Source organism: Cheilinus undulatus, linkage group 2, assembly GCF_018320785.1.
Source record: "Cheilinus undulatus linkage group 2, ASM1832078v1, whole genome shotgun sequence".
In the NCBI taxonomy this organism is placed as follows: Eukaryota; Metazoa; Chordata; class Actinopteri; order Labriformes; family Labridae; genus Cheilinus; species Cheilinus undulatus.
The window spans coordinates 48,517,722-48,530,563 of NC_054866.1; the positions used below are offsets into that span (position 1 = coordinate 48,517,722).

Below are 12,842 nucleotides of genomic sequence, written 5' to 3' on the forward strand. Positions count from 1 at the left end.
GTGGGGTGGGCTGCTTACAGGGGCCACGAAGGTCGGTGTACAATGACAATAAATCAATCAGTTTGGATTCACAAGGCATGAGCACGAGCAATTATTGTTCAACTCTTAGCTACTCTGCATTTCTCTATCCTTCTCCGACCAACAGCTGATCAGTTCACTGGGTCGTGAGGCCTGTCGGGCAGAGATCATGGGAGAACTGAGGGTTCACACAGGAATAGTGTCAATAGTGGACGATCTTACCTTTTAGGGTCAATTTATCATCCTTTCCAGTATAAGTCCATGACATTATTGCTTCCACCAATGGGTGAGTACATAGGAGGCTAAAAGGTTAATATTTGTTTTAAAGATCTGTGGTTTTATGTAAAATTCTTTGGCTAAATATCCTCAAAAGTGAACTTTTCCTCATTAATGGTGCCGTTGTAGCGCTGTGACCCACTGACCTCTTGGTGACCCTTTGCTCTTGCTGCAGGATGAGACGTAATGTTAATATAGTGAAGATTTGCGACCGGGAGTCCGTGCAGTGTGTTGTATTTCGAAAGAACCAGATATTGTTGTGACTTCCTCTTTTGGAGCTCTCTGATTGACGGGCATTGATGAAGTTTGGCAGTGGCCGGTGCTGAAAATGGACGAAGTGATAATCCAGGCACGCGTCACTGCGGGACTAAAGTGCCAGCTGTGGAACTGCAGTACGATTCGCTGGCAGATCGCAGTGCGATCACTAAATGTGGAACTTGGAGGTACACAGCCAAATGTGCCAAAGCTGACTTTTAATACTACAAACCATCGCCCACATTTATGAGTCAGTTCAGTGATTAATGTGGTGTTATATACCCTAGTGCATAAAATAATAACTATGTTAAACAAGAACTAAGTGTGAAACATTGCCATGTTGCACCCCTGATGCTGACAGTCCGAGTGAGCAAGAGCCACCTCTACCTGGCAAAAGCCATGAGAGAAGGCAGGTAGGCTTTACTTAATGATTATATTTATAAAGCGGACTACAATCTAGACCTGCTCTATATGAAAAAGTGCAGTTCTCAATGTCAATAAGGAACCGATGATCTGTTTTTGCAAAGCGTGAACTACTGCACATCTGATCATTTCAAATACCGTGAGTATTTATACATTAATGCTAAAAGTGACCTTTTACAGGTCTGAACCAGGAAACTCCAGGGCTGATACTGAGTCTCACTGCAGCTCTGGTGATGGCCAGTTGATCAACTTTTAATTTCAATCAAAATTTTGGCCTCCAGTGATCATGAAAACAATATAATCAGGATTACACAATTTCTCTGCCACATGCTGGGCACTTGTTTGTCCAGTGTTTCAGTGATTATTGTTATGTTTTGGCCATATGTCTTCTTGTTTGTTATTCATTGTTAAAATACTTCATACATACTATCAATTTATGTTTTCTCACTCATTTCTTTACATTTAATGTTTTTATCAAACCGTTGACAGTGTTTAAGTTTCAGAGACTCTTGGTGCTAATATTGTAAAATCCATCTGTGTTTAATAATGTCAGTCAAAATAATTGTGATTTTTCTGGGGCGACTGTGGCTCAGGAGGTTTAGTCTTTCATCTCACAGTCATGGGTTAGATCCCCAGCTGTCACAGTCACATTTCAATGTGTTCTAGGGTTAATTAACCCTAATGTGCTCCCACTGCTGCACTGGTATAAATGTGTAGAGATGGGTATGACTAAGACCATTTAAAGGGATATTTTGGTGTTTCTGAAGTCAGGTTGTATAAGGTGCTTGGCAATAATAGTGCCATTAGCCTCCATTGATTTTTGTAAGCAAAGACTGCTTGTCGAAGCACATTTGTTGTGTCTTTTGTACCGCCTTGCTCAGTCTTAAAACAGCCTGAAAGGACATTTTTTGAGTGCTGACCCTTCAGTTTTCTTGCCAGTCTTTTTTTGTTGAGCACTTTAAGTAGTTGGATTGTTTAAGGGTGCTTCTATTTTGCCCTGTTTTCTCCCAATATACTGGAACCTTCTTAAATTTAATCATCAAAAATTGCCTGCAGACTCCTGCACGCTGTTTAAATTGTATCAGGTGTCCTTGGGTGTGATGGCGAGACAATGAACCCCAAATTGTTCCCGAGTGGCAGAGCCAGCAGCATGTGAACAGGATGAGTTAATACTGATGGATTTTTACATTGCAGCCTCTGCCAACAGTGTGTGAATGTGGAGAAAATATGATGGGACATGCAGAGTCGCTCTGAGTAGTCAGAAGGACAGAAAAGTGCTACGCAAGACTAGTTACCATTTAAAATTATGTTTGCCACCTTTTTGTATAACTGAGACTGTGTGCAGGAGTGGGGGATTAAAAAGAAGAGAGTTCCTAATATTTGGTGCCCAGAATTTCTGTTTTTATTGCTGTAGTATCCAAACAGTCTGCAAAAGAATGACTGCAGCTTAACTAGTTACTCTGCTGCTTTTATGCCGACCCACTCTGTTAAATTCTTATTTTTCTCTTTTCTGAGTCTGTCTCACCTCCACGACGCCAGGCGTCATGACAGAGAGGATGAGGTAGAGCCAGATGTAGGCGAAGATGCTCCAGAAGGCGGTGATGAAGAACACCCGGAGATGTTTGATCTTGCGGGTCTCGCCGTTGGGGATCGTCCACACACAGATCCCGATGATCACAAACATGTTGAAGGCGGCGCTGCCCACGATGGTTCCTGGTCCAAGTTCACCTGCCTTAAATTCATGACCACACACCTGCAGGGAGAGATGAGGGATAAGAGAGGGGTGAAAAAGACAACATCAGTGGATCAACATTGATGTAATAGAAGAGCAGAGAAAGTTTTAATCCTTGTAAGCATTTACAGATTCATACCTGATTAGTCACATTTGGCCTATTAAGCTCTTATTTCTTCTCTTTTTTAAAATACTTTTTATTTTGTCAGCTTTTTTCATTTATAAAGACGTAGGTGGAACACCAATGCACATTAACAAAAATAAAAGTACAGACAGTGGAGCATGCTTGAGATGGAATAATCATACAGTCCTTTAAGAGTCCATCAAAGTTCAAAGTCAGGGATAGCACTCCCGTCTTCTGCAGCAAATTTAATCCATTTGAACCACCTGTTAGTGAAATTTGCTCCTCTAAGCCTTAGTGAAAAAGTTATTTTCTCCATTTTGTATATTTCAGACACAATTTTCACCCATTCCTTGAGGTTTGGGGGCTCAGGTTTATACCATCTTCTTGAAACTTATTTTTTACAAGTCACAAGCAGTATCTTACACAAATACCAGTCCTTTTTAGAAACATTTTCTGTAAACAAACCAAAATACAATAGTTTCACATCATGTGGTATTGCATACCCTAAAATCTTTACCAGAGTTACTACAATCTTTACCCAGAATAACTGAATTTTTGGACATATCCAGAAGATATGGGAGTGATTGGCTTTAATGTGCCCACACTGTCTCCAACATGGGTTATGTGTTTTAGATTGTTGATTTTTAATGTGTGGTGTTATAACGTACCAAATTCTTCCATCCAAATTCTCTCCATTTCTTGGAGCATGTAGCTGTGTGTTGTGTGTTCCACATCGACCACCAATCCTCCAGTGGTATTTTCACCTGAAGCTCTTTTTCCCATTTTAATTTGATATATTCAGTGTTATTTCCTTTCTGTATCTGAAAAGCCTGGTAAAGTTTTGAAATTAGCTTCACGTCATACTGCTTATATGCTTTTAAAAAAATATCTAACATTGTAATGTCCTTCTTACATATTTCTGGTTTAATCTTTTTATCACAATAATCTCTTATTTAGAGATATCTGAAAAAATTGCTGTGCTGAAGGTTGCATTCTTTCTGCATCTGGGCAAAGCTTTTGAACTCCTTCCCCTTAATTAATGTACATATCGCAGTAATACCTTTATCCCACCATTGTTTAAAACCTGAGTCACTAATTCCTGGTTTAAACTGAGGATCCAAAGCAGGCCAAATTAATATTTTGATATCTCGCTCCATATCATACTCCTTGATGATCTTGCCCCAGATACTGAGAGATTGTTTGATAATTATGGTTTTAGTTTTATGGCTCAATTTGCTTGCCTTGTCTCCAAGAGATGACTGAAGTTGGAAAGCCTCAAGTTTAGTCTCAATGTCTTTCCATCTTGCCTGGTAATGAGGACAACATCCACAAACAAGAAATCTTACCTGAGCTGCATAAAAGTATTGCCTCAAGTTGGGAAGGGACATCCCACCTTCTTCCTTGTTCAATAAAAGTGTTTTATATTTCACTCTCGGCTTCTTGCGAGCTCTTATTTTCTTATTCTTGCTAAATTACATTTTTAAAAATCTTTATCTTATATCCACTGTATTACATTTTAATGTATTTTTTACTTTCTGTTAAAGCTGGTCTTTTTTTAATTCTGTAAAGCACTTTGAATTGCTCTGTGGTGCTCTACTAATAAAGCTGCATTGCCTTTCCAGAAGGTTCTTTGCAGATGACGTCAGGCAGCAGTCGAGGACCCCCCATGGGGGGCAAGTTGTGATTTCTGCATAGAGAAATGCTACTAAAAAGGCCATGTTTTGAGCTATTAATGACTATATCATATAAAAAAAATGCCTTTTACTCTTAGGCTACTTTTGTGTCCTGAAAGTACTGAAATATTCAGGCAAAACAAGTTTCAGTTTTATTCTGGTATTATCTCACAATGTAAATTAAAAAAGCCCCTGTCTGAAGCCTGAGCATGCAGTGTCACAGGACACTCATGTATGGTCTGTTTCCATAAAGTGATCCAGTTTTGTTCAGTAAGGTGTTGCCATGGTTCAGCTCATTAAACTCTGATCTTACCCGTATTTTCTCAGCTGATGCCTGCCCAGTCTCCCTCATTGTGATGGGAAAGCTGTCTCTTTAAGAGATCCAGATCGTTTGGCTCAGCTCAGTAGAGCTGGCTGTTTGGCTCTTCATTTGGTGCCAGTTTGGCTTTTTAAACATGGATTAAACAACAACAAAAGATGGAGGAAAGGAAACTGGCATTCATTTGGGAGCTAGCTACCGTGGTTCACATTAACAAGTCATTTCGTAGCCAGTGTTGGGGGTAACGCGTTACAAAGTAATCCGTTCTGAGAGTACTCAGATTAATTTTTTGTTGTAACGAGTAACATAACGCATTAGTTTTACATGTTCAAGTAATCCCGTTGTTAGTTACATTTTCATAAAGTAATCCGTTACTGAAAGAAAAAACCCAAATTTCCTCTCTCTTCCGTGGCGTCAAAAAGAGGGAAAGAAAAAAGGATGAGAAAGATACTTGAAGCATCTGCTCTGTTTGTCCTTCTTTCTGTAGTCACCTTCCTGTAGTTGGCAAGTAGTGCCATGCCAGCGGACGGTAAACATCCGGTGCCATTACCCGCACATTAGTAGCTTGTTGAGCCAGCGAGATGACAGAGAGGACAGCGCAACACTGTGGAATTATCCCTATTATGATGGATTTTTGGACAAAAGGGACAAGACCAGCATCATGGTGAAACATAAGTTTAAAAGCTCAGTTTGCTTTCAGCCATTCCAATTACGTGCGGTTATTAAGCACAGTGTTCAAGTGATTCTGTACGCCTCTGCCCAGCTTGTTGTCAGGTTGTGAGCATGTTAAAGAGCAGTAAAGGTTTTCCTGTCTGTTAGTGGTGCTCTCAAGCTGCAGAGATACAGATTATGGGCTGTAAATTAGTCTGTACATTGGCATTAGAGTCTGCACATTTAAAGGCAGACGCGTGGTCTTAATATGTCGTTTTTACAACCAACGAGGGGAACGAGTGGCTACAGGGTTTTGATATTTACTAATGCAAAGTAATCTAATGAGTTAGTTTCAAAAGTAACGCCACACAACACTGTTCGTAGCACAGCTCATCATTACTTGGTTGCTCACCCAGCGAGGTTCATTCTGTTGATAGTCTATCTTCATTTCAATTATGAGCATGCTTGTGAGAAAATGAGGACATTTTTAATGTTAAAGGGGCTCGGCTAGAACAAAACTTCTAGACTCGTCTCCCTTCACCTGACTAGATGACTAGATCATGACTAGATCACCTTCACACTAGATATACTGGTAAATAAAAAAAAAGAAAAAACACTTTTCCGTAAAGTGTAGGGACCATAGGTGATGTATGTAAAATTTTTCTGGTGATAAATGCAGTGTACATGCCCATTTAGAGCTTTAATGTACCAACTTTCCTCCATTCCCATTCATTTCTATTGGTTGTCCCCCACTTCCTGACCCCCAACAGACACTCAGGATCACATAATTACCAACGACCTACCATGGACCGATAAATATCACTGAGCAATATTCTCACTTGCAATGAAAAGAGATTAACCACATAATAACCTATTTGTTTTCAAGACTTGGAATAACAATATAACAATGTTACATAATCTGATATTTACACTAAGAGAGGCTATGAGTCATGATTTATTTGGAGAAACAGACAAATTTATGTTCAGTTAGACATTTAGCATTCTCATAAAGCTGGAACAGAATAATCTTTGTTTTCATGAGCTGGTGTTGAACCCCTAATGAGGCTCTATTATATGAATCGTGGAATATAAAACTACTTGAGGTCACTCCTAATGTTTGTGTACCTCTATAACAGACAGCAGGATCTCAGGAGCGCTGGAGCCCAGAGCCATGAGCGTCAGATTGGACACTGTCTCGTTCCAGATTCGAACTGTCGCCACTGATGTTTCCCCATTAGGCATGGTGATGGTCACTTCCTTCTCCTGTACACACAAACACACAAATACGAGGGGATAAACGACACAGGTGTTATGGGTTCTTTTACCTGATAAGACATTCAAAAGTTTTACTATCTTCACATAGAACACACTTCCAGTGTTCACAGTGTGTTAATCTCAGTAGTTTTTGATTTATCTTGTTTTTGGTGATGTGTTAGTTTTTTGGATGCCCTTGAAAACCATGTGATACATCTCTGAGGGGATCCTTCTCATATATAATTAGAGGAAATTTAAAGAAGAAAATGTTCCTGAATTTTGTGCGTACATTTCATCTATTTCCCATCATCCTTCCTCTGTCCTTTCTCTATTCTCCCTGAGGCTGTCCTCCACATCCTCTCTCTCTCCTCTGCACATCCTTATTCATTCAAACCTCCTGAGACCCCTCCTCTCATTCTGACTGCATAAACTCAACACCTGAACCATCACAGGTCACCTGGGAACACACACAGGCACTATTGCTACGACATCGCACCAACTGTAACCTGAGAGCTCCAGAGACCCCCTCAGTGAACCTGCTGTGCTCTGTCTGAATAGAGGAACCACATTAACATTATCCTCCTGAATGAACACACATAACTGCGTCTGTGTGCTGCTCTGCTACACCACGGTGTATGAGACCATGGCTTAGAGGTAGGACACGACTTCAGCTTAACAATGATATACAATAGGACAACATTTCTCAACCTTTTCTCCATCATAGCACCCTTAAAATCTCAAGTCAGCCCAGTCAAATGCATCTATAAAAAGAATAGATTTCTTCATTACTATGACTGCTGTGGGATTCAAGCAGTAATAGAGTTATTAAAATACATGTCCATAGCAATCTCTTCAACACATTTAAATGCCTTTATTTCACAGAATGGTTGTGCAGACCTTAAAACACATTTTGATGCACTTCAGCAGCAAGCCTAACCTTGCAAAGCAGATGGATACGCCCGTTTCCGTGTTTCTCACTGGCAAATCCATCTTGCAAAGCTCCCATCTGAACCATTTGGGCCTGGTTAGTAAGTGACAGGACCAATCAGCATTGAGGGGCAGTACTTTCGAGCGTGGCAGAGTCGTGACATAAGCAAGCAGCGACAAGAGGCTGGTGCAATTATGGCGGAAGACATTAGCGTGGATGCTACTAAAGCGTCAGTTTTACCAGAACTTGACACCATTCCTTTGTTAAAAGAAGAACAAAGAACAGCGGTGTTGTTTTCTTTTCAAAAATGACAGAAGTCGTGAACTGACATGTCTACAGCCGCCATGGTTCATGTTATGCACGTCTCTGGAGTTTCGTCCTCAGTAGTGGCTACGTCACGTGTTTTGTTGCTCTAATTGGTCCACAAAGATGTGACAGACAGAACATTCACCCAATCACCCTTCGAGTTTTTTTCAAGGGCTCTGCCCTTTCCCAAACACTGTCTATGAGTGGTTTACCAGATGGATGTGTGAAACACATCCATCTGGTGTGCCAGGTTACAGCAAGCCTTCTTGAGTTAGTAAACACTTTGAGGCATTTCAGCATTAACTCTTCACCAGGAAGTCATGCAGACCTTAAAACCCCCACTGTAAACTGCTTCCCACTCCACTAACCCCCACCAAACAAGTCAATATTGATTAATTATGCTGGCATAGCTAATGGTCTGCACATTTACAGTACTTCTCGGGGGAATGCATGTCCAAAATGACTCACTGATGTCTAATAATCCTTGGTTAATGTCACAGCATTTGCACTTTTCAGGAGTTCCAGTTTGGTTGCTTATTCTACATAAGTTAAACTGGACATACACCGTGTGACATTCAGACGATTCTGATGCAAATTTTAAGCTGCACGACTCACTTGAAAGTCACTGGTTTCCAGCATGATTTTTGTCTTTAGGAGCACCCATACATCTATTTTTGATCTACTGAAGTATTTCACAGTATTGTGACTGTTTTTACAGTTTATTTTAATTTGGATGTCACTGATACCTTGCTGCTTCTGATCTATATTCCTCTATGCCTCCTGCAGTCTTACATCCTTATACGGGTAAAAGGGCTGTTTCTCTATGCCAGCGTTTCTGAACAGGGTGACACTGGTGAGCTTTGGCTAACCCAGCATAAATAATCAAAATGATCTTCTATGCTCCAGAAATCATTTTTAGTTCAGCAGGAGTTCATGGAGTGAGAAACACATTAAAATGTGTTTTTAAGGCCTACAAGACAGTTATGCATCTCATCCAAAGCAGTTCAGGCGTTTCATGATAGTGCTCTAGAGATTTATCGTATTAATTCTACTACTACTTAAATCCCTCTGCAGTCAAAGGGATGTTAACTGTTTTATTTTAAAAACACGTTTTTTTTATGAGGTGACTTGGGATTTTTTTAATTTTTTAACGGTGCCTTGACAGAAAAAAGTTTGGAAAACTCCTTTAGGCTAATGAGGAGAAATGTGCGGCCAGCACTTGTTCTCCATCCACTCGTTCTCACCTGTGATGTGATGACCTCTATGGACGCCATGAAACGGTCAGCGATGATAGAAACTCCCAGGAACATGTACATGAGGGACACGAAGTAAACCACAGCTCGGGCCACCTGGTCCCCGAGTCCAGGTCTGTTGGGCTGCCAGACTGGCAGCAGGATCCCCGGTTTACATACCGTCTCCTCATCACACTTATTCTTTTTGCTGGACATGTTGCTGAAGGTGTATGAGACAGAGGGGACGTATGAGGGGAACATGGAGGGGGAGGGGCCCCGCAGGTCGGGGTCAGTGCTGGGCTCGCTGCGCTGGGACTCGGCCTGGCAGGGAGGGAGAGGGAGGAGGAAGAGGAGGAGGAGGAGAAGGAAGGAGGAGGCGTAGACAGACATGGCGCTGTTTGGTTCCCTGGTGACGCAAGAGGAAGCAGAGGATGGAGGGAGAGGGGGCGCTGGGTAGAGCTGAGGGTGGTGCGAATCGCTCACCTGCAGAAGAGAGAGAGGGGGAGGTGATCAGTTTGTGGTTTCTGACCTTAAATATCCTAACAGCAGATTAAACATGACACAGCAGGCTTTTATCTTAAACACGATTGGTTACAGCTTCTCTATTCTCCTCTGTTTTCACTGACCTGATGTCACAGAAGCACAAAGCAGGGTTTAGAGGCACATACAAAGTCAAAGCAACGACCCGATGCAGACTCCCCCCAGACAGAGAGAATGAGGACGAGGCAAGTTTACCAGAGTGGAACAAAGTCTGCAAACAAATTTGCACGTTTCCTGAAGTAATTTGATTTTTTTTATGAACAGAGACGACAGGAAGAACCCGAAATAAGAGAAACACACGTTCAAGTCTCTTTTTATTTTAAAGATAAAATGTCTGAAGTCATTTTCAGGTGTGCACTTTTAAAAATCTTTCCAGAACAAATATGGACAGCCTGCTCACTGGGAGCTGGTATGTTATTGGGATAGGTAACGTCCCGCCCTGTTTCAGCTCTCCTGTTTCTCCTGTGTACACTAGAGCTTACTGATACCTGATTACAGCTCCGTCCTCACATTTACTACAAACAAACAAAGCCTTTTACATGCTAATAAATATTTTACAGGAGAATCTGACACAGAGATAAAACTGCTTGTTGTATATGTCCCACACAGAGGCAGAGCTACAAAGAGAGAGCAAAGCATGGGAGCATCCTGCAGGACGCCATTAAAACACAAAGTAAAAGAAAAGAAAGGATAAAAAGGAGGAAGAAGAGAGAATAAGAGACAGTGATGGGAGGAATCTGGCACAGACTCAGCGTGAGAAAAAGAAACACAGAGATGACGAGAAGGAGGTGACTTTAATGGCCTTAAATCAGGACTAGGGTTGTTTATTTGGGTCATGCAAACCAAAATGATTCACTAACTCTATATATGTGGGTTTATGTTTCTAGCTAGCTTCGTCTCCTATAGACCTCTCCTGTGTGTGTTTGTGTGCCAAATGTTGAGATTTAGACCTCAGTGTGACACCAAAGGATGGACAGATGGACTGAACCTGTTATTGTGTGCATCGGTCCTTAAACTCACCTCTCTGCTCCATCTGTGTTTGGAAGAGGAGGAGAGCACCTGCTCTCTCCTTCTGTTTCACACACAAAGCACAATCCCACATTATAGTAACTTTATAATCTGTATTTTATATCCCTTTTCTCCTCACATTTTTCTTATTTCCCTCTGTTACTGTTGTGATAGATTCATTGCTGACATGACGTGAGGGAAAAAAAATACAAGGGTTGTATTATGCTTAGGCAGTCCAGAATTCTTTATTCAAGGGTTCTATGGCACAGGAAATACATCAATCTAGGTAACACCCCATACATGTGTTTGGGAAGAGAAAAGAGCCTGTGTGCAGTGTTAATTTCATCAACTAAAACTATGACTAAAAATATTAGTCGACAGCCTTTTTTTCCATGACAAAAACTAGACTAAGACTAACAAAAATAGATCTATGATGACCAAAACTGACACAAAGTAAGTTTAGTTTTCATCAAGATGACCAAAACTAGACTAAAATGTAATTTAGTTTTCGCTGGACATTCAAAATCCATGATATTTCTCCACTGTGGGTAAATCTGTCAAAAACAACGCAGCTGTAGTAAGCAGGATGAATTCATCATGGTCAATAGAATTTGGCTTTTTTGACAAAAAGAAACAAAAAACTCTGTCATGTCAAACCAAAAACAGATTTCTCCAAAGAAATGTTAATTAAATAAAATTATGTAATGTAAACTAAGTAAATGAATATTAACCTCCTTCCAGTCAGTAAAAACATCTTTAGCTGCAATCACAGCACTGACTCTGTGTGGATAGGTCTCAATCAGACTTGCACATCTAGACACTGATATTTTTACTCCATTCTTCTTTGCAGAACTGCTCAAGCTTTGTCAGGTTGCACAGGGATCGGGTGTGAACAGCTTTGTTCAAGCCCTGCCACAAATTCTCTCTTGGATTGAGGTCTTGGCTTTGACTCTGCCACTCCAGAACATTCACCTTGTTGTCTTTCAAACATTTCTGTGCAACTTTCTTTAGGTCATTGTCTTGCTGAAAAATAAATCATCTCCCAACCTTTAGTTCTCTTTCAGACTGAATAAGGTTTTCCTATATTTTGCCACATTTATTTTACCCTCTACCTTTACAAGCCTTCCATAGCTGGCTGCTGAGAAGCATCCCCATAGCATGATGCTGCGACCACCATGCTTCACAAAGGGGATGGTGGGTTTAGTCGCATCAGAACAACAAACTTTCTTCAACTTGACCATGGAGTCTCCAACATGTCTTCTGGTAAACTCTAGTCCAGATTTAATCTGAGTTTTCTTCAACTTTCTCTTTGCCACTCTCCCATAAAGCTTTGACTGGTGAAGAACCCGGCCAACAGTTGTCGTCTGCAAAGTCTCTCCCATCTCAGCTGCTGAAGCTTGGAACTCCTTCAGAGTGGTCATAGGTGTTTGGTGGTCTCTCTCACTAGTCTCCTTCTTACACGGCTTGATCTAGGCAGATTTACACATGTGCCATATTCCTTCCATTTCTTGATGATGGATTTAACTGAACTCTGGGGGATGTCCAGTGCCTGAGATTTGTATCAATCCCCTGACTTATACTTTTCAAGAACCTTTTCTCTGAGTTGCTTGGGGTGTTCTTTTGCCTCCATGGTGTAATAGTAGCAAGGGATACTGATGTGCCAGTGATTGCATCTTCCAGACACAGATGTCTTTATACTACAATCACTTCAGACACATTCACTACACTCAGGTGATCTCCATTCCACTAACTGTGAGACTACTAGCACAGTTGGACCTCTGCTGAAGTCAGTTTAAAGGGGGTGAATATTTATGCAGTCACTTATTTTACATCACATATTTTATCTAATTGACATGTGGTAAAAATCTGGTTTCACTTTGACATTAAAGAGGATGTTTTTACAGATTTTTTCCTGTGAAAAAAGTCAAATTATTCTGACCATAAAATACCAATGAAAGGGTTAAACATATAAATTGGTGAAAGCTTTTTATAGGCACTTTATATAGAGGTCAACAGCTCAGAGGGCACAGACTAATAAGTCGTGTAAACTCTCCTCTCCTCATCTGACAGAAGATAGCAGATTTGATTAAATGTAGAGATCAA

At 40.8% G+C, this 12,842-nt stretch overlaps 1 protein-coding gene across 2 annotated transcripts in view; it reads right to left on the reverse strand.

Moving 5' to 3' along the window:
* The window catches only part of slc8a2b (solute carrier family 8 member 2b), a 255,395-nt gene that overhangs the window by 41,829 nt on the left and 200,724 nt on the right, over window positions 1–12,842 (reverse strand). For both annotated transcript variants that reach the window (XM_041805899.1, XM_041805907.1), the window contains 3 exons: window positions 9,204–9,674; window positions 6,597–6,734; window positions 2,498–2,725 (listed from right to left, as the gene is read on the reverse strand). In XM_041805899.1, the coding sequence (XP_041661833.1) occupies window positions 2,498–2,725; window positions 6,597–6,734; window positions 9,204–9,581 (744 nt within the window). In that variant the 5' untranslated portion in view covers window positions 9,582–9,674. The remainder of the gene's footprint in view (window positions 1–2,497; window positions 2,726–6,596; window positions 6,735–9,203; window positions 9,675–12,842) is intronic.